Source organism: Eurytemora carolleeae, unplaced genomic scaffold, assembly GCF_000591075.1.
Source record: "Eurytemora carolleeae unplaced genomic scaffold, Eaff_2.0 scaffold193, whole genome shotgun sequence".
NCBI lineage: Eukaryota > Metazoa > Arthropoda > Copepoda > Calanoida > Temoridae > Eurytemora > Eurytemora carolleeae.
The window spans coordinates 296676-318134 of NW_019396638.1; the positions used below are offsets into that span (position 1 = coordinate 296676).

At 32.1% G+C, this 21459-nt stretch overlaps 1 protein-coding gene across 1 annotated transcript in view; it reads left to right on the plus strand.

Moving 5' to 3' along the window:
• Positions 1 to 21395, plus strand: part of LOC111706716 (uncharacterized) — a gene marked incomplete at its 5' end in the record, with an annotated part of 24227 nt that extends 2832 nt beyond the window's left edge. The window contains 11 exon segments of the mRNA XM_023479640.1: positions 11316 to 11382; positions 11733 to 11782; positions 14196 to 14237; positions 16575 to 16673; positions 16757 to 16816; positions 17250 to 17284; positions 18200 to 18263; positions 18700 to 18824; positions 20398 to 20493; positions 20890 to 20940; positions 21008 to 21395. Of these exon segments, the coding sequence (XP_023335408.1) occupies positions 11316 to 11382; positions 11733 to 11782; positions 14196 to 14237; positions 16575 to 16673; positions 16757 to 16816; positions 17250 to 17284; positions 18200 to 18263; positions 18700 to 18824; positions 20398 to 20493; positions 20890 to 20940; positions 21008 to 21203 (885 nt within the window).
• Positions 21396 to 21459: the final 64 nt, after the last annotated feature.

A 21459-nucleotide genomic window follows, 5' to 3' on the forward strand; every position in this document is an offset into this window, starting at 1 on the left:
GGGGGTGCAGGGGGATATGAACCATGCAACTGACCTTCACGTAACTGCATAATGTCCTTGTAAAACAAGTGCATTTATAAAATGGCATCGAATAAAAGAGACTGCTATCGTTAATGCATAAGATTTTGTCATTATCATTTTGCACACAAAGTACGGTGAAAAAAATGTATCATTTTATGTAATAATTGCAGTTTGATTATACATCACGTTTCCATACATGTTTTTTAACAGTCTAGACATTTGCATCAATATATTCGACATTTTTTCATTCGCTATTAAACATCAAAAGGGGGTTAAAGGTAGCATTAAAATCAAAATGTAAATCAAAACTGCATAATGGGATAGACAGTTTTCACTTTTTATAAAGAACGAACAGATCGTATCGGTTAAAGAAAAAAAAACGAAAAAGGGCTCTCTTTTTAAAATAAAAACAAGCTGTAGTTCTTTCTAAACATCGTTTCGTTGACGATATACAAAAATTGTTAACGTTGTCTAAAGACCTTAAAAGGTGCTCTAATCCTAACTGAGATTTAAAGGGAGTGTTCGCGAAAAATACTAATAGGCTTAAGACGAAAAATAATCGCTTTTGATCGCTGCTAATCTTATTTCTATCTGTTGCGTCCTTCAGGAAAAATTATTAAAAAAGACTCATGCTGAAAAAATAGCGCTCATACATTTTCAGAAAGTTGCAACATTTAACACGGATAGTAAAATAATCAATTTAATTGCAAACAAATCATTCAGATATTACAAATAAAAATCATCGAATATTTTTCGGAGCATTTGTATATAGTTAATATTTTATAATATTTTTTATTACGTTTTTAAAAATAATATTTCGCTGGCGCTGGATTTTCAAACATTCCTGGAAAATATGAAAATGTCGTCTTCATTGTCAAAAATCCTCAAAACATGAATAAATGTTTTCAAAACAAAAAAAATAATTATGAAATATCGACTTTATACGAATGCGTCGAAAAATTATCGATCATTATTGGTTGTAATGTCTTAATGATTTGTTTGGGATCAAATTGATTTTTTTACGATCCGAGTTGAATGTTGCAACTTTCCGAATTTGTTGAATTCGGTATGAGTCATTTTTAACAATTTTCTCATTATAGACGCAACAGATATAAGTAAGATTAGTAGCGATCAAAAGCGCTAATTTTTCGCCGCAAGTCTATACCCCCTTTTATTTTTCTCGAAAACTCCCTTTAAGGACTCGTTTCAAAAATACATACCATGGAGCTATGTGTGTAATGTGTTTAGTATGTGGATAACAAATTTCCCCAGTCTAAAAGATTAAATATGACCAAAGGAGTCTACAGGTCTTTAATTCTTTCAGAACATGAAATAATTGCTAAGACAAGCTTTAGTACATTTTACTTTGTGAGGGATTAATTAAGGTATACAGACGACATTTATGAATTTTTCTAAAAGTTAAAAAGTTAAAAATCAGTTCGATAGTTAAACCCATCGAGTTAAAAAAAGTTTAAAAATAAAAACAAAGCGAAACGGAACTAACGTTTTATGCGTCGATTTTAACAACATACTCATTTCTAGAAAAAAAATAATTTACTTTTTGTTTTACATTTTTCCTTATATAATTTGTGAGTGATAAAGGTGTAAGACAATTTTAAAGTAATACTTATGAAATATGAAAAAAAGAAATACTTCTTGAATTTTTATTGAACCATTTCTCAAAAATTTCTATATTACAATGTGCAAAGACATTTTTGGAATATTTTTTATTATTTTAAACAGAAATTTAATTAAAACTTTAGAGGATTTTTAAAATGAGCCCGGCAAAGCATTTCAAATTGCTAAATGTTGTATAACTGAACTGCAATTTAAAAATGCAACAGTGTTGTCTAAAGTATATATTTAAAGGGACTAAACCTTTATTTATTGACATTTTCAAGTAAAATAGAGGAATGTACAATTCATGTATTTTTCAAGTTTTGCTTTTAAAAAAATTGAAACATTTTAAAGAATTTCTTAAAAACACGCATTGTGTTTTTTTTGCAGATAAACAGCGGAATGATTTGCGTCTTCATTCTTACTTTTAAGAAAAAACTTTCTAAGAATGTTCTAAATTTTTTTTTCAGAAATAGATAATTTTTCTGACACTTTATGATAAAAAATAAGAAAGAGAATAATAGTCATACGACAAGTTTATCCTTGTATAAGCTTGAAAGCCCAACTTTGCCTAGAAACTAATCTTTCACTATAAAATTTAACCCAACTCAGGATTTTTAACCAAGCTTTGGACATTGGCATAGTTCCACAATTGAAATGTGAAGGAAATCGGTTTAGGGTTCATGATTTATGATCGGACATACAAACAAACAGACAATCAGAGATTTCAACTTTGTATCTATAGATTAATCCTAAAAGGGGGGATCTGAATCTATGTGGCCTAAAAAAGGTGTTATTGTGAAGAATGCAACAGATATTTACAATTTAAGTTTTAAGGACAGCGCTTAAAAAATCAACCCTCTAACTTTAATGGTTGGGGATGGATGGGGGGGGGGGGGCAAACATTCTTCTAACATAATTCTCACAAAAATGAGATGATTGTTTTGGTGTACCCTTCCGTTTTACCGTCTGAAGCTTATAACTGCCTAAAAGTCGGTTTGGTGCTTCTAATTAGTCGGAGTTTTCAGTGTACCAAGCATTTTGAGAGTTAGTGGCGTGTTTCTTTAACTATTCTGAATTATATAAAACCATTTTGTATTTCAAAAGTTTGGGTATAAACAGGTGCAGAAGGAAGAATTGCAACGTTGCATTAAATATTTATGTAAAAAATTCTTTATATATCAACCTGAAAACAATTCATGATTGTTTAAGGAAAATAGAACAAATCTTTGTAATAGTAGAAAATTTGAAATACTATTATCACTATCATCACCATCATCATAATCATAATCATCATCATCATCATCATCATGTAAAAAAATTGGGCTATCAGGAAACTTTTGATCTTTTCGCATTTTCTCTTCGATAAAGCAATAATAATTTTTTTTTGCGGATTTAAAATTTTTTCGTGGATTTACAAAATTTTACAAAAATTAAAAATTTTTGGAGAAATTTGTTTGAATTTCTGATTATCACTATTCATAAACCTTCCCGGGGCCTTGATATGAGGCCCCTAAAAAATTTGGACCCGATCGGTTCATCCGTTTTGACGTTTATGGTTACAAACAAAAAAACAGACATAACAAGCAAAGTACCGTGTTTTAACTTTATCTTATTAAGAATGAATAATAAATCCACATCTTCCCTTTTTAAACTTTATTATTTAAAATCATGATTTTTCTAAATGATACATGTAAATAATTACCAGAATTAAACACTGTGCAAGCTAAATAAGCAACAATATCTTACACATTATTGATCAGATAAAAGATTTAAATGGTTCTGTTGTAAATCGGGATTACCTCGTAAACCTATGACCAAAGAAAAAATTACTCTATTTTTCTATCTGAAAAAAAAATATTTTCAAATTCGGTTTACATGCGGATTTATGAAGCTGAGGCAATGATGGAAATTGACAGGAAAGTTGAGAAGATTCAGATAGAAGTAATTGTTTAAAATTTAGAAGAAAATTTTTTAAGACAATCCACGCTAAAGGTTTTTTTTTTAAGAGTTATTCATCAAATTTTGAGACTTACAATTTACCTTCACAACTCACTTTTACTTTAGTATTAGCCGAAAGCATATTTTTTTTTAGCTGAGCAATTGTAAAAAAATATTTTTTAGAATATTGCAAATATAGTATCCCAACTATTTATGACAGTTTATAGCTTTCTTATGCAATTTTTTTTGCAAAACTTTTGGACAAAAAACTGCAAACTTTAATCTTCCCACAGTTTTACCTTAATTAGGTTTTCTAAGAAAGATAGAAAGATAGATACAGTGGATCAATAAAACTTGTGAAAAAGGAAGACGACATTTAATCATGTGTATTTATGATAAAGCAAATAGTTTTACAAGTATCTTAAGTTAGATGGGTTTGAATACATTGCGACATCTCCTTTTTTTTGGACAAACTTGAGTCTTACAGTCGTCTTCCTATTCCACAGTTTAATGGGTGAATAATAGATTTTTAGGAATTTAATTTCTTGAGAAGTAAAGACTACCTTTACATCTTGAAGTTACGAACATTCTTTTACTCCATTATTTGTTTCTTGTTTCAAGCCAAATGTTTTGTTTTCAGCTCTATCTATCTATCTATCTATCTATCTAGGTTCGCCGGGCAGTCTGGAAATGCATTTATTGGCCTTGACTTTGAGCCCTCCGGCTCTTAATGCATACACAGAGTGCATAGTAACCTGCAGCTTTCGTTTTCCTAAACAGGGTTAAATATTTCTTTTTTACCTAGGGGGGGGGGGTAGAGGGTAAACTTAATTTAATGCGGGAATCTAGGATGAAGAGGAAAATAGTCACGTAAACTTTCCCCTTCAATAATACAATTAATGATTCGAAAAAATGCGGGAATTTTGCTTTCTATGTACTTAATCATTTTCAATGTTATGTTCGAGTTTTATTTTTTTCAACATGAGGGAATGAATACACGGTGTGATGAATTTTTAGAGGTATATTATGCAATTATATATTTTTTACAATATTTGTTTTACTTGGTAATTTTTACTGAGCTGGGAACTCATGTATTGTGGAAAGCGAGATCAATTCTTGATCTCAATCTTTTGTTAATCCGCAGATTAATTTAATCTTTATTTGATATCCTGCATGGTTATCGTATCCAGTCAGGGGTTAAAGCGAGCTTTGATCAGAGGAGTAATATACACATAATAGTTTTTTATAGATCCCCAAATTAAAAGTTTCTATAGTGGATATCGAGATCAGGCGCTCGGGTTTATGAGTTTCCAGCTCTAAACAAATTAAATTCACAAATCAAAATTTAAAAATTGCATAAAGTTTTTGTCGGGATTTCTTTTGCACAATTTGGTTTTCTTTTTCTTGTTTAAAGATTGCTCAGACATTGACAATAGACATATCATGTTAAACTAAATTAAATTGCACGGAGGATTTAAATCTTGTACAGTGGTAGGCGATTTTATCAATACAATGAAGACGACTTTTTAACCTAATTTTTATTGTTAGCAAGCTTTTTTCGAATTACAAGCTTACAAGTTATACAAGAGAAGCTTTTTTAATTGATATCTTCTCTTGACTTTTATTTTTTTGTGTATTCATGCTGTTTAACAGCTTGATAAAAATCAAAATTGAAATCGAAAGTCGTCTTCATTGTATTGATATTATCGCCTACTACTGCATGTTTTCGATCATAACTCCTCTTATTTAAGAGCTATAAAGAAGAACAAAACTATTTTGAACTTATATATACAAATATATACATGTACGTAAAATCAAAACAATAGTAGCTACGGGGTCACACAGTTGTACAATTGATTTTAACTTCTCTTTCTGTCTAATTTGCAGTGATAAAAATGTATATTTGTTTTTTTTTACAATTACTTTGTGCACTTCTAGACTTTCGATGGTATAAACCTGAAACCTGAATATCGTCACTGAATTCCCAAGTATAATTGGGAGTCCCATTAGAATTAATAAAAAAATCAGTTAATTTTATCCGGCACCAGGTGCGAGGTGGACAGGTAGGAAGGTAAGAGTCAGGTAGGCGGACAGGTAGGTTATAGACAGATAGGTGCTCAGGTAGGCTGGTTTGAGCCAGGTAGGTGGAAAGGTAGGCAGGTAGGAGACAAGTAGGTGGACAGATAGGCAGGTAGGAGCCCGGTAGGTAATCAAGTGGAAAATAACATGTTGGTAGGTGGACAGGTAAGCGGTAGGAGGTATTTAGGTGGACAGGTAGGAGGTTGGGTGGTTTGAGGTTGGTAGTTAAACAGGTATAGTCAGGTACGCAGGTACGTTGGTAGACAGATAGAAAGGTAGGCAAGTCTGAGCTAGGGGTAGGTAGGTGAACATTGGACAGTAGATGGACATGTGTGTACGAAGGAGGTAGGTAGGTGGAAAAGTAGAAAGTAGGTATAAAGGTAGAAGGTAGGTAGGTAGGTAGAAGGTAGGTAGGGAGAAGGTAGGTAGGAAGAAGGTAGGAAGGCAGGTAGAAGGTAGGAAGGTAGGTAGAAGGTAGGTAGGAGGACAGGAAGGTAGGTAGGTGGACACTGGACAGGTAGGTAGGAAGGTAGGTAGAACAACAGGAAGGTAGATAGGAGGACAGGTAGGTAGAAGGTAGGTAGATAGATGGACATGAAGGTAGGTAGGAGGACAGGTAGGTAAAAGGTAGGTAGGTAGGAAAACAGGAAGGTAAATAGGAGGACAGGTAGGTAGAAGGTAGGTAGGAGGACAGGTAGGTAGAAGATAGATAGGAGGACAGGTAGGTAGAAGGTAGGTAAGTAGATGGACAGGAAGGTAGGTAGGAGGACAGGTAGGTAAAAGGTAGGTAGGTAGGATGACCGGAAGGTAAATAGGAGGACAGATAGGTAGGTAGGTAGGTAGGAGGACAGGAAGGTAAAAAGGATGACAGGTAAGTAGGTAGGTAGGTAGGTAGGTAGGTAGGTAGAAAATGTATGCAATTAAATCAAATAACTATGAAGTATGTTTTAAACTCATCTCTGATTTTTTGCAATGCTTCTTGAAAGTTAAAGAACCAAAAATATTTAAAAACAATCTACTTCCCTGCATAGTAAGCTAGATTGATATATATAGATACACTAGATAGCTAGATAGATAGAAGAAGATAGATAGATAGATAGATAGATAGATAGAAGAAGATAGATAGATAGATAGATAGATAGTTAGATAGATAGATAGATAGATAGATAGATAGATAGATAGATAGATAGATAGATAGATAGATAGATAGATAGATAGATAGATAGATAGATAGATAGATAGATAGATAGATAGATAGATAGATAGATAGATAGATAGATAGATAGATAGATAGATAGATAGAAGAAGATAAATAGATAGATATAAATATGGGTAGGGTCAAGATAGGTATGCACTAGGCTTGGAAAAGCTGAAATATGGTTTAATGGGTGGGAAAATTTGCTGTGTTGCAGATATTTTATATGCGTGGTAATCATTCTTTCAATTTCACTATCATCTACCTATCGGTGTTAGGTTCTTTCCCAAAGGCATTTTCCCAAGGGCGAATTCCCAAAGTGCAACTTCCCAAATATGCAATTTCCTAAGCGGCAAAGGTTAGGTTGGGCCTTATGATTCGGCGCGCAGGCTGCAATGAGGCTGAGCTCAGCGGATAGGATGGGCTAGGGGGCCAAGCGCTGCTGCTAGGACATAATTGGGAAGCTGCCGCTTGGGTAATTGCACATTTGGGAAGTTGCCAATTGGGAAAATACCCTTGGAAAGTTGCCACTTGGGAAAAGGCCTTTGGGAAAGTACCTAACATCATGTACAAAAATCTATCTATCTATATCTATCTATTTATCTATTATCTTTCCGTTTTTGGATCTATTTATCTATAATTATCTTTTTTTTGGATCTATTTATCCATTATCTTTCTATTTTTAGATATTTTTATCCATTATCTTTCTATTTTTGGATCTATTTATCCATTATCGTTCTATTTTTAGATTTATTTATCCATTATCTTTCTATTTTAGGATCTATTTATCCATTATCTTTCTATTTTTGGATCTATTTACCCATTATCTCAAAATTTTTGGGTTTATTTATCTGTTTTCTTTCTATGTCTGGATCTATTTACCAATTATCTCTATATTTTTGGGTCTATTTAACCATTATCTCTCTATCTTTGGATCTATTTATCAATTATCTCTCTATTTTTTAGTCTATTTATCCATTATCTTTCTATTTCGGCGCACAAAATTTAAAATGCATAATGCAAAGAATGCTTTTTGTAAGATTAATGTTAATCTTTCTTTTTATCTATTTACCTATCTGTATTCTTATATTTCTTTATCTATTTGTATCTAAACAACTCTACACGCAAATTTTCCATAAAAATACAATTTTGGCATGGGTATTAGGTATTGTAGTTTCATCATTGGTGTTAGGTATTTTTCCAAGGGCATTTTCCCAAGGCAACTTTCTAACTGTGCCAAGAGGCAACTTCCCAAGGGTTAGGTTAGGCCATTTGAGTCGCCGCAAGCTGAAATGGGGCCAAGGTCTGAGCCTAGGATGAGATAGAGAGAAGAGTGCTGCAAATTAGAACAAGTGGAAGTTTGGAAAATTGCACATTTGGGAAGTTTCTACTTGGGAAAATACTCTTGGGAAGTTGTGTACCTCACATCTCACTTGCAACAGAAGTTCAATGAAAAAATTGTGTTGAATTGGATCAACAACTAGACCATTATTGTTTTTAAACCGTCTCGTCTGCCACTAATCGTGTAACATTTTAACAGTTGTTTTAGATCATGCTTTACTTGTTTCCGATCAAGCAATTTCCATTTTTTAAATCTTTTTTCAGACGCTATAATTTCAAAAAAGACTTTTATTAGACAAAAAAAAACATTTTTTTGTGCTACCCCAAAAGATTGTCTGATTTGTAAAAAAACATATTTTTTTTTTCAAATGGAGGTAGTATATCTTTAGCTAGAAGAAAATCAAAACTATTTCTGGGTCATCCTTAATATACTTTAAAATAAAATAAAAAATTTGCTTATTTGATTCTTTTATCGGGTTAGCAAGTGAAATATGCACTCACTGGGTCAAATTTAACAAACTTGCATATTTTATGACACATTTCTGAACACTTTCATTTAAATCACGCTTTTTTTACAAATATATAGTACTGAATGATGTAGCCAAAAACTAAAATTTTTGAATACCTTTATTTTTGCAGCCTGATGGCGTAAGCCTTAAAATATTCCAAACAAACCGAATTTATTGTCTGAAATATCTATGGTCTACGACAAAGGGCCGGGTTTGAAAATCAGAGTTTGTGGCATAGTCTTAATTTCTTAGTCGAAGATTTTTTTAGTGATTAATTTAGTCAATCAATCCATTGACATTACAGGTGTCACAACATCCGTTTAGAAAATTCAGAAATGAGACTTTTCAAGAATAGTTGGCCCCTAAATATCAAGAATAGTTGGCCCCTAAATAGTCTCATTTTTTCAACATAACTAAATACTCTTTTTTTACCACAACATATTTTAACAGATTTTAAGAATTATTAATTTAAAATAAAGCACGCACGTTCTGAAGTAAGTAGGTTGGTCATGGCAAACACTAAATTTTTTCAACATTTTCCTAAACAATCATTTTTACCACAAGTTATTTGAACAGATTTTTAATGCGGATTTTTTTGTTGGAATATAATTTGATAAGCCCCCACAGACCCAAAAAATGATGCTCCTACCACCTACAGAGAGCATTGAAGAGGATCAAATTAATTTCCCAATACAAAAACACTGGATTGAAAATATGACACAAAATCTATATAATTATTATTTTTTATCTTTGTTATTAAAATCTAAGTCCAAGGTCAAAAAAAGATAAAAATGTTTTATTTTTTTTTCAAAGGAAAATAAAAGGCTAAAATAGTCGTATTCTTGTTTTGCAACAATATAAAAAACTGCATTGTTTGATTCGAGATAACTTATGTTCAAGATATTTTCTGGCCTTGATTTAGGTTTTTATCATACAGTGGGACCCTTTTAAACTGTGGAATAGAAAAACGACTTTTAAAATCAAGTTATGAGTTTCAAGACTAAATTAAATCAATATATTTGATGTTCTTACAATGCAAATAGCTTAAACAGTAACTTATTAATCACTTAAAGGGACTGTAAAGGAAAAATGAAAGGGGGTATAGGCTGAAAGCTAATCTGATGTTCCTATCTCGAGAAATTGATATACAACTTTGTCAAATTTATACGAAAATTAATATATATATAATTTTGTATAAAAGTAGAGGGTTTAAATAGATCAAATTCAGCAAATATTCAATCAATCTGAAAACTATGATATCCCAGAGAAAGCTAATTGTAACTCCACCAATGGCAGTGCAGTAAAGTGGTCACGTGATACAGGCGGAGACACGTGATCAGTATACTGCTTTGCCATTGGTGATTTAAGTTTAAGATTTTCTAAATTTTACATATATGAACTTTCGTATAAATGCAACACAGTTTTAAATCAATTTCTCGAGACAGAAACATCAGATAAAACTTTCATGGGTCGCGATCAAGAGCTAAAGTGATTAGCTTTCAGCCTATACCCCCTTTCATTTTTCCTTTACAGTCCCTTTAAGAGAAATAGTTCTATTTACACTGCACAATTACCTTGTCTTAAATACATTGGACTATTGAATGTCAAAACTTAACTCTAAAATGTCGTTTTTCTATTCCAGAGTTTTCTGGTACTCACTGTAGTGTATATATATATATATATATATATAAGATAATATAGATAAATATTTAAAAGAATATACTCCACAAAGGCTAGCATTAAGCCAACTGAGAAAAATTAATATTAGTATTTTAAGAATTATTAATTCAAAATAAAGCACGCTTTTTCTAATACATATATAAGTAGGTAAGTCATAGCAAACATAAAGTTATGATGAATATTAATCATCTATTAAGTTCGCAGGCCTTGTACATTTTTTATATAACGATTTAAAGGCTTCAATGCACTTATCGTAAAGGGAGTGTCTGGCTAGACATGGTAGTTGAGCTAAGAATTGAAAATACAGTACTGTAGAGAATTTTTAGGATTCATTTGAAAATTCAATCTTTAAAATCCTCATAGATTGTCCATTTAGGAGGGTTTATTTTGAAAATCGGTTTTTTAGAATTATTTAATGTTGACGACGAAAAATGTAACAAATGGAACAGGTTGAGGAAATAAAATTTGACTCTTATTATTGAAAACAAGTAATTTTATTCAGTTATTAGTTTCTGTAATGTCTCATTTTGGACAAACAGTTTCTTAAGATTTCTTTATTGAAAAGACGACATTTGAAGAATTTAATGAAATCTGCTAAAAAATAAGAAATTCAATATAATGATCAATAAGAAATAATTGAGTCTAATATTGATTTTTTGACAAAAATTTATTGAAAAAAGGTCCTAAAATCTAATAAGTTTACTGTTGAATTTTTTTACATTTGTACCTATTTTCAGAAACATTCCTCCAAAGTGAATAATCTATGAGGATTTTAAAGATTGAAGTTGCACTCTTGCTGGACAAATGAATACTAACAAATTTCTCTCAGTTCAACTACCATGTCTAGCCAGACACTCCCTTTAAAGCAGCATTTAAAAATATCTTTTACTTACAAATCATCAAATAATATTTTTAAAATCAGTTTTATTCAGATTGAAGATTCCAGTTCTGTAGTGAGTTCAACTCAAGATATAGAACGAAACAGATATATTACAAACGGTATCATAATGATGATAATGATGATAATAATGATAATGATGATAATGATGATAATGGTGATAATGATGATAATGATGATAATTATGATAATGATGATAATGATGATAATGATGATAATGGTGATAATGGTGATAATGATGATAATAATGATGATAATGATGATAATGATGATAATGATGATAATGATGATAATGATGATAATGATGATAATGATGATAATGATGATGATAATGATAATGATGATAATGATGATAATGATGATAATGATGATATTGATGATATTGATGATATTGATGATAATGATGATAAAGATGATAATGATGATAATGATGATTATGATGATACTGCAGGTGATGTATCCCGACTGTATTGTGAAGAGTCCCACAGAGGACCCAGACAGGTCAATACAATCTAATCCTTAAAGGAACTGTTAACGTAATTTAAAGTGACCATTTCACAGCGGTACCCTTTAAATCTTATTTCTATTTTTCTATTCAAAAGCTTCTAAATTTTAACCGTAGTTTGGCTTTAAAAGTAAAGAAAGAGGATTTTATGCAGCACAGAAAAAGAACATAATTTACATTCTTCAACACTTATAGAGCTGGCAAAACAAGGATAGCTTCCGTAATGTTTGTAGATTCAGATTAAAAAGGTAACATTGTGAATCGGACCTGAAATAAATCTTATTAAAAGGGTCATATTAAATCACGTTTACAGGTCCTGAAATTATTCTGATTTTTTTTTAGATTCATGAAACAAGTTTTATTGGTTTTTGCATTGTCAACATAACCAAGAGTTTGAGAATGATCAAGTATTACTGCATTTGTTAGATTTTTTTTTGGAGGGGAGTGGGAGGTCTGATTTTTGTAGATTAACATCACTAAATAGGAAATAAAGAGAGAATATAAAACTAACCACGTAAATTAATAAGTAAGTCTGTTCATTCAACCAACACCAGTGAGAAAATGCTGCCTGAAAATTACGAAAAAAAAGGAAAAAAAGAGATTAAAATTACTTGTGAGATTTAACAGATATAAGTTACTTGTAAAAATCTGCAAGATATCCATGAGACCCCTCTCCCATTATTAATTTCTTCATGCCAGTGAATCCTTCCATCCGTGTGTAAATCCTGTTCTTCACGGCCTTAAAAACATCTCTTAATCCTCAGTAAGTTTTCTTTTTAGTTTAAGATTTCTTCATAATTTCCATGTTCCCAATTTGTGAAACCCAGTTTCCAATACTGGGTTTCATACGGATAACCATGGTTTTAAGTTTTAGGCCCTGAACTACACTTCTCCGTGTCCAACTTTTATTCTACAGTTTAACTTGGGAGACATCAAAAGAATAATTAAAATGTCGTTTTCTGAACCTACTGATATGGAATGCTGCAGATTTTTTTTTTACTGAATAATTTCATGACTATTTATTTATTTTTACAACTACTGAGATTTAGATATAAAAGTATAAAACCCATTGGAGGAGGGCGAGAGAGGGGGGGTGCACACCCGCCATGACCGTCGAAGCCTGATTCGCAGAATGACCTCAACATATTTCCGTGCCTTTCGTTATATATATATATATATATATCTTAATATAAAGCTGCAATCAAGGCTGTAAAATAAGGTTGGTTACTCTCGATGCGCTCCAATGTACGGAAAATGATGTCTATTAAGATAGAAAGATAAAAACCTCGTATGGCGTCACTCTCACTTCTATTATCAGTGACGTCATATGAGGTTTTTATATATCTATCTAACGAGACGAAATTTCTGTACATAGGAGCGCAACGAAAGTAACCAACCTAATTTATATACAACATTTTCCCCCAAGTTTAGGAATTTGTGAAATTTAGGAAAAAAAATAGAAGTCTCAATCAATGTGTACTCGATGAGTGGAAAGTAAAAAAACCTTTTCTCTTGTTTCTATTACGTCTGTTTTCTAGTTATTTAAAGCAATCATGAACAAAGAAAACATTTACAATTTTAAATATTAACGATCTATATACACCTGTATACAATACATATGCCGTAAATGACTATCGAAGTTTAGAAAGACTTAAATAATGTCACGTTCACAATTTCTGATTTTTTAATATTACAATTTGTATTATGGTACACCGAACAATATATTGTGAAGAGCAACATTTTCAGTTAAAAAACAAGCCACAAACTTTAACATAACGTCATTTTCTTTTGCTAGAGATAACCATAGCTGAAAACTTTTAATGGGATATTCTTAATCCCGATCGATTAATTCATCAAGAGTGGATCAAGCATTAATCCCGATATTCACCATTCAAAACTTCTCAGCTCAAGTTATCTGATTCTGAAATTCTGCGAACATCAAGATATGAACGTTGAATCTGTGCCTAATAGGACTGTAGGCGTAGTTTCCAAAGAGCCTCCATTTGTAGTGACATGTCTGATGCACAACAGTTCCCTTTAAACTTTTGATTATTCAACATTTACTCGTTTTTTCCCAGATATACTTGTAACGTCATGCTGTGTCGAGTTCACACCGTACGCTAGCGTCCACTCCCGTTTTACGGTAGTTCGAACACTTTTTGAGTAATAAACACAAAGAGTTCTCTGGCCTCTATAAGAAGTCAAAAGTTTAATGAGTAATAATGATGGAAATTGGGCGTTGTCATCTTTGCATCAATTGAAATTAAGTTTTCACAAAATGTTATTCGAAATAATTTGTCAAAAAAAGAAACCAAACGTACAGCCACCTTTAAAGTGTTATTTTTTCAGGCACTTCAAATTATAAAGAATGATAAATAATATTATTTGAATTTACAATTTCTTGTTTAGGAACATTTTGGAAGCTTGATTGGCATGCTGAGCGATCTTCAGGTATTTGGGAACTGAACCAAGAAGCTCTATAGATTAGTGTAAATATTCCTTGTACAGAAAATGTACAAAGATTCTGCACAACCCGTACTTAATCTGTTAATCTGTTAATCTGTTAATCTGTTAATCTGTTAATCTGTTAAGAGTTAACACTTTTGTATTGCAAAATCCAAGGATTAAGCAGCTATCCGTATCTTCTTCTCGGATAAAATTAATCCCACTCGGATATCCCGTGACGGTCGTAACCTGCTGGGATAACGAAAATTAAGTGACTAATCACTTATCCTCAAATCTTAAAGTTTTTACTTTGGATATCGAGTTGAAGCACGAGATAAACGGACGTTTTGATCTCTGTATAGTGTGCATTGAACTCAGGTCAATGGAATGTGCAGTAGCACAACGGTAACAGCCAAAAAAGTCCTTGGAAAAAAAGTTTCCGGAAAAAAGTCCTAAAATTTCACACTAAAAAAGTCCTTTTATTAAAAAGTCTCCGGAAATAAAGTCCTACCAATTCGAGACTTTATTTTCTAGGACTTTTTTTCTGGCTCCAGTATGATTTTATACAAAAAAGTCCTCGGAAAGAAGTCCTCTAACAAGTGAAAATGCATGATTCACAATGGAAAAAAAGTCCTGGTTTGTCTAGGTTTTCTTTTCCTTGGATTTATTTTCTTCAGGACTTTTTTCCTGAGATCTTATTTCCTGAGACTTTATTGGCAGCCCCCATACTATTTTAGAAAAAAAGTCCCAGGAATCCAAAACACAGGACTTTATTTCCACTGACATTTTTTCCAAGGACTTGAGAAAATTCGGACTTTTTTCCAAAGTTTTTATTTCCAGGTTTTTTATTCCAAAAACTTTTTTTTCCCAGGACTTTCTTACATAGATTCAGCACAACAGTACAAAAAATATTCGGAATAATAACGTAAAATTAATCTTTAAGCGTGTATAACTTGGTGTTAAGTATTTTCTCAAGGCATTTCCCCAAGGGCGACTTCCCAAGTAACAATTTCCCAAGTTGCAACTTAACAAATGTGCAATTTCCATAGCGGCAACTTCCCAAAGGTTAGGTTATCCCCTGCAATTGGGGCCGAGCGCTGCGGCTAGGTTACGCTAGGGGGCCGAGCGGCAAAGTGATTAAATCCTAAAGTGGGCCAAACTCATAGTTGGATGACGGCATTTTATGTCCCAAATATTTAAAAATAATATATATATTGGTCTGTACGGAGTGCACAGTATACAACAGAAACTGGACTCCCTTTGTTTACAAACACAGACTTAGAATTCGTATTTAACTTAAATGTAGAGTAACATAAATTAAAATCTTAGAATTGAATTTTCGCCATTTTACTGCACAACAGATAATTTCAGAAAACAGCACAATAATGCCTGCATGCAAATCTGTAAAACAAAGAATGCAGAATTTGTGATATCGAAAAATAAAGATCTTCGAAATATATCTCTTGGTCTTAACTTTTGTATTTTGACAGATTTAAAAGTAGTTGAGAACTAGACATAGCTTTAAAGATATTAAGAGAGGCATAGGTTTTTTCCCAGGAAGGGCTTACATTTCTTTTTCTTTTAAGTGGGGGGGGGGGGCAAAACAAAACTAAGCAGTTTTAAAGATAAATTCATATAGACTTAGAAGTACAAGCCTGCCAGGCAAAATCAATGAATTTATTAAGCGACTATATAGTATTTGCATATAAAACACATACAAACATACGAAATTTTTTTTTGATTATGAAAATTTTGAAGTTCTAGCTGAAGACGACATTTACATGAGTCCTTAGTCTTTTTTTTCTAGTCTTTACTTTCCAAAAGAAATCTTTTCATGCAATAATTTCCAAACCAAATAAAACCTTATGGCCCAACCTATCGTCGTTGCCTTAGTCTGTTCCACTTTAGTATTTATACACTTTGGCCGAGCGGCGGCTGTTAACACAGGCTGGGGCCGAGCGCTACGGCTAGGAAAGACTTGGGAACTTTCACATTTGAGAAGTTGCCACTTGGGAAAATACCCTTGGGAAGTTGCCGCTTGGGAAAAATTCTTTGGGAAAGAACCTAATGTTATGATCTATTTTGCCACATGCCACAACGAAAATTCTGTAAAATTTTCCGCACAAAAAATAGATCAAAACCTTGAAAGTATAAATTCCAGACTTAAACTGGAATAAAGAGACTTTTTCATATCTTACTTCAGAAACAATAAAAGAAATTGTGAGAATTAAACACTTTTCAACAAACCGAAGATATCTTACATAGGGTACCGTCGTATATATTTCATTCTATAAATTGAGGGTTTTTGACCTTACGCCTATTGTCGCTTGAATGTTAACCTAGGACGCAAACTGCTCTGATATTGATCAAATACTGGCTGAAGGAAACTTCAATTCGGAGATAAAGACTGAATCCTGTCTAGATAATATTATCCCACATCAGGTTTAATAATAATAATAATAATAATAATAATAATAATAATAATGATAATAATAATAATAATAATAATAATGATAATTGTTTAGAATGATCTAGGGTATCATCTCCCGCATCAAGACCTGTATCCTTCCTCGTATCTCAGACAGGTTCAAAAATTAGAAACTTTAAACGTAGTTTCCAATTAACTAAGTTACCAGTAAATGTTTTGTATTATCAAGAATGAGGGAAATGTCTGGCTGTTTTCTTATTTTTTTATTTATGAGTTTTCTGTATAAGTGACTTAAGGAAACAATGGAGGAATAAAACAGTTTTCAAGAAAAACGACGGTTTCTTCCATATTAGTTAATCAGATAAAGATGTAAAAGGTTCCCTAGTAAATTGCACATGGCACTATTTGTGGTAGTTTTATAAGTGAGAAGTTTATACGAAAAGTTTGATTTAAATTTAGCATTTGTTCAGCAAATTCCAATCTCTGAACTTTATAGATGAGGTAAATAACCTTATTTAATTTTAAGTCAATTGTTATCATCTAAAAAATGTTTAAATTTGTCTCTAAAGAATTAATATTTAATTTTTTAGAATTGCAACAGTGCTGAATTAGGATACAGGTACAGGTACTTAAGTAAAGGTACAAATGCAGGTACAAGTACAGGTACAGGTACAGGTACAGGTACAGGTACAGGTACAGGTACAGGTACAGGTACAGGTACAGGTACAGGTACAGGTACAAGTAATTAGGTACAAATGAAGGTACAAGTGCAGGTACAGGTAAAGGTAAAGGTACAAGTACAGGCACAGGTGCAGGTACAGATAAAGTTACAGGTACAGGTACAGGAAAGTTTTACAGGGTGTCCCACGAAATACAGTGAAACCCTTTACTAACGAATTTATCGAAAGAACTCATCAAATGTCGTATTCTTCACTTCCTGATAATGTGATGTTGCAGATATTTAGTTTTTTTTGATTAAATGATTATATGGAACGCTTTAAAACTGTTCCCGCATATTTATGGCTATTTATTTATTTTCGCAAATACTGAAATTTACGTAATATAGTATAAAACTCATTGAAAAATTGTCAAGACGACATTTGATAAATTCTTCCTATGTATTCGTTATTAAGGGTTTCACTGTATGTGGACTTGGTGAATAGTTTTAATTTTTTCCAGATGCTGTATTATGTATTAAAGACTTTTTGCAGTTTATTTAGCTTAAAACAATTTTACTCTAATATATTTTACTTAAAAATCAATTGTACTATAATATGAATGCCATCAAATATTTATTATTATGTTCTTTGGAAACAAACAACTTGACATATTATGGAAGAAGACATTTTAAACTATTCACCACCTGTCATGTTTTGTGGGACACCCTGTAGTTAAAGGTACAGTTTAAGAGAAAAACATAAATTAATTACAAAATACTAAACACTTTTTACAATTTCTAAACAAAAAAGAAGGAATGAAGACAACAATCATTGAGATTTTTTGGTAATCACTGTTGATTAAATATTTTGCAACTGTTTAGTGTGTGTCGTGAGGAAGGATCAAACAATTCATCTTTACAATATCCTACACAGCTACCATTGAAGGTAAACGAAGACGACATTACCTAAACGTTTATTTCATCTTTTGCCGGACAGTTTGGTCGTCAAATGGACGTTCTACGCATCACGGACACATGACCCAACTTGCAAGTAATTTATTGTTATAAGCTGTCTAGATTTAATTGTCTTAAGAGCATTTTAATTGAAACAAAACGAAAATTCAAGGTTATATTAACGATTTTACCATCACTACGGTTATATTAAGAGATATCATATTTATGCAATAATGCATTTTTATTTATTTTTTAAGAAAAACACCTGTTATTTCTTTTGTATTTGACGTTTTCCGAAGTTTTTCAAAGCTTGCAGATACAGATGATTGAATCATAGTTGATAGATAATCCTAAGAACAGCGACGGAAACTCTCTTTTGATATTTAAAAACCATTAAACATGGTGAACAATGAAACCTTAATGTTAAGGTTACTGGATACATCCCCTTGTCCCCTGAGGACCCTAAAGGCGGTCCCTATAGTCCCCTATCCCCAGGGTCCCCCTCGCAGAAACATGATCGGTCCAAAGATGATAAGTATTGGGAGAGGAGAAGGTAACAAATAATTTTTTTAGATGAAAAGTTTTTCTTTCTCATTTGATCTTTAAATGGATTGGAGTAAAGGTTAAATTTTTAAAAACATTTTCCTCCTTAGTTTTAACAAAAATTCTAAAACTTAACTTTATTTAAGTATTTCAGAATCAATAAGTACATGGTGTCCCACAAAATATGAAAATTGAGAGACGACTTGAAGATCGTCTTTAATCTTTGAAATAAATCACTAAATGTATTTGTTAAGCTAATTTCACAGGTAAAATTTTTAAAAAAATCCAAAATGCCTCTAGTCCTGGAATTTCTAAATTGTGGTCTTCCTTGACCTGCTTCTGAAAATTTCTAAAAGAATTTCGTTTAGACTTCAATTATTTTAAAGATAAAAGACAATTTTAATGTTGCCTCCCTTCTGTCATGTTTAGTAGGACACTCTGAGCTGAAAACTTTAGAATGAGATATCTTTAATCTCGATTACTTAATCTGTGGCCAAATTTAAAGAATTTGAGCGGCGGTTTAAATTTAAGCCGCGGTTTAAATATGGTTGGTTCCACTTAAAATTGTATCTAATGTTTCAAGATTTAAGCCGGCGCTTAATTTAAACCGGGTTTTGGTGGATTTAAACCGCGGCTCAAATTCTTTAAATTCCAACTCAGAGTATCCAATGGACACACTTTTAATTTTTCTCCTTAATCCTCTCTTTTCGGATACCCCTACTGTATTAAAGTTACATTTGATAAAAATTACAAATACGATCCTTCATCGATTGGACTAATATCTGATTGAATTTAAGTCAGCTGTTCACAATCCGGCTTTTAGAGCATTTAAACAAATACAAATTTAATCATGTTAAAATGAACTTATTAAAAAACATATTTTATCACATTCAAGGACTATAATAGTCATTTTGAACGTTAGTCTTAATAAACATTAATCCAAAACTTACGTTCTTTCAATATGGTCTTATTTCTAAGAAATAAACGATTTAATGTAAACATTTTTATTTCTGATTACAAAACAAATTGAGGTGGTGGAGATTACCAATTGTGGAGCGCGCATGCCGCAAAACACGTTCGGGTGGCGGTGATTTCTTATTGAGGACTTGATATGACACCATCAACACCAGAAATGCGTTAACATTAAAAACGGGGTTGTCAAAAGTTTGAAGAGCGTATTAAACATGACACGCTGATTGGTTGAATTTTAAACGTCTTTCTTGGATAAAGAATGCGTATTAACCTAATCTCAGGTTTGTAAAACCATGAAGATCAAGCATTGATCTCGATATCCACCATTCTAAAGTTTTCAGCTCAGTACACAATTAAGCTCCTCGAATTTGCCTAAAGAATTTGAGTTATTGCCACTTAAACTCTAGTTGTCCAATATCTTTATTTTTGCAACCTGATGTCGTTGAACCTAGAGATATTTCAAACTATAAACTCTGTTAAATCTAAGTTAGACATATCAAAGGTTCACATCATCCTAGGTTGCAAGATATAGAAAATAGAAAATCAGAGTCAAAGAACCAATAGTTCATTTATTCTTTATTCATTAGGCTTGCTTTATTAATACATTTCAGAAAAAACAATTTGGCTGCGAAGAAATCCCGCGATGCTCGCCGAGTTCGTGAAAACCAACTTCGTCTACGAGTTCTATGTTCTGAGAATCAGATACGGTATTTTCAGAAAACTGTTTTTCTTTATGTGGAATTCAAATACCAATAAGATTAATTTTGATTCAAGTAACCTTCAATGCAAAGATGACAATGCCTGATTTACAACGGTACCCTTAAAACCTTAATCTGATCAAACATTTGGAAGATACTGTCGTTTTCCTCACTCAAAAAAGTGTTCACTCCATTGTTTCTTTTAAGCCAGAAATGCGCAAGTTACTTTTGCAGAAAAGCCGTAAATAAAAAAACAGTTTAAAGAAACAAAAACATGGATATCTAATTCATATTTGACCGGACAAATGTTTTAAGGATTCCGTTGTAAATCGGGCATTGCCATCTTTGCATGGAGGATCACTTAAAATTACGCTTACAGTCCCTTTAACACACGAATATTTTTAGTGTTTTGAGGAGTCAATTAGACCGATCACAGGAGGAAAATCATTCTCTAAAGTATGCAACTTTTCAACATTATTTTAAAGATCAATCGTACGTAAAAACTTCATTAAATTTTATCTAGAGAAAGACTGAAAAAGTATGAGGGAGATGTGCATATCCAGCGTATAGATAATTACAACATGGCCCCACAGCCACAAAATGGAGAACCTGTATACAACAGTACGTGTCAAGCTGAATATAATATGACGGGGCATTCTAGCGGAAGAAATGCGCAAAAAATGATGGAAGACGATTTGAATGGAATGCCTGACACTTGATTTTGGCGAATTTTCGTCCGTGCTCTAACAAACGTGCTTTCATTTTTCTCATTTTCATTTCTTTCTCATTCATAATTTGCACTTAATTTACTTCAGTTAATTTTGTCTTGTGCACCTACGTGTAATACATATTCTATATTTATATATCAGATTATATTTTGTTTAATACTCAAATATATATATATATATATACTACATGTGAAAATTTTATAAACAATAAATTGTGTCTTCATGTTATTATTGATTAAAGTTTCTT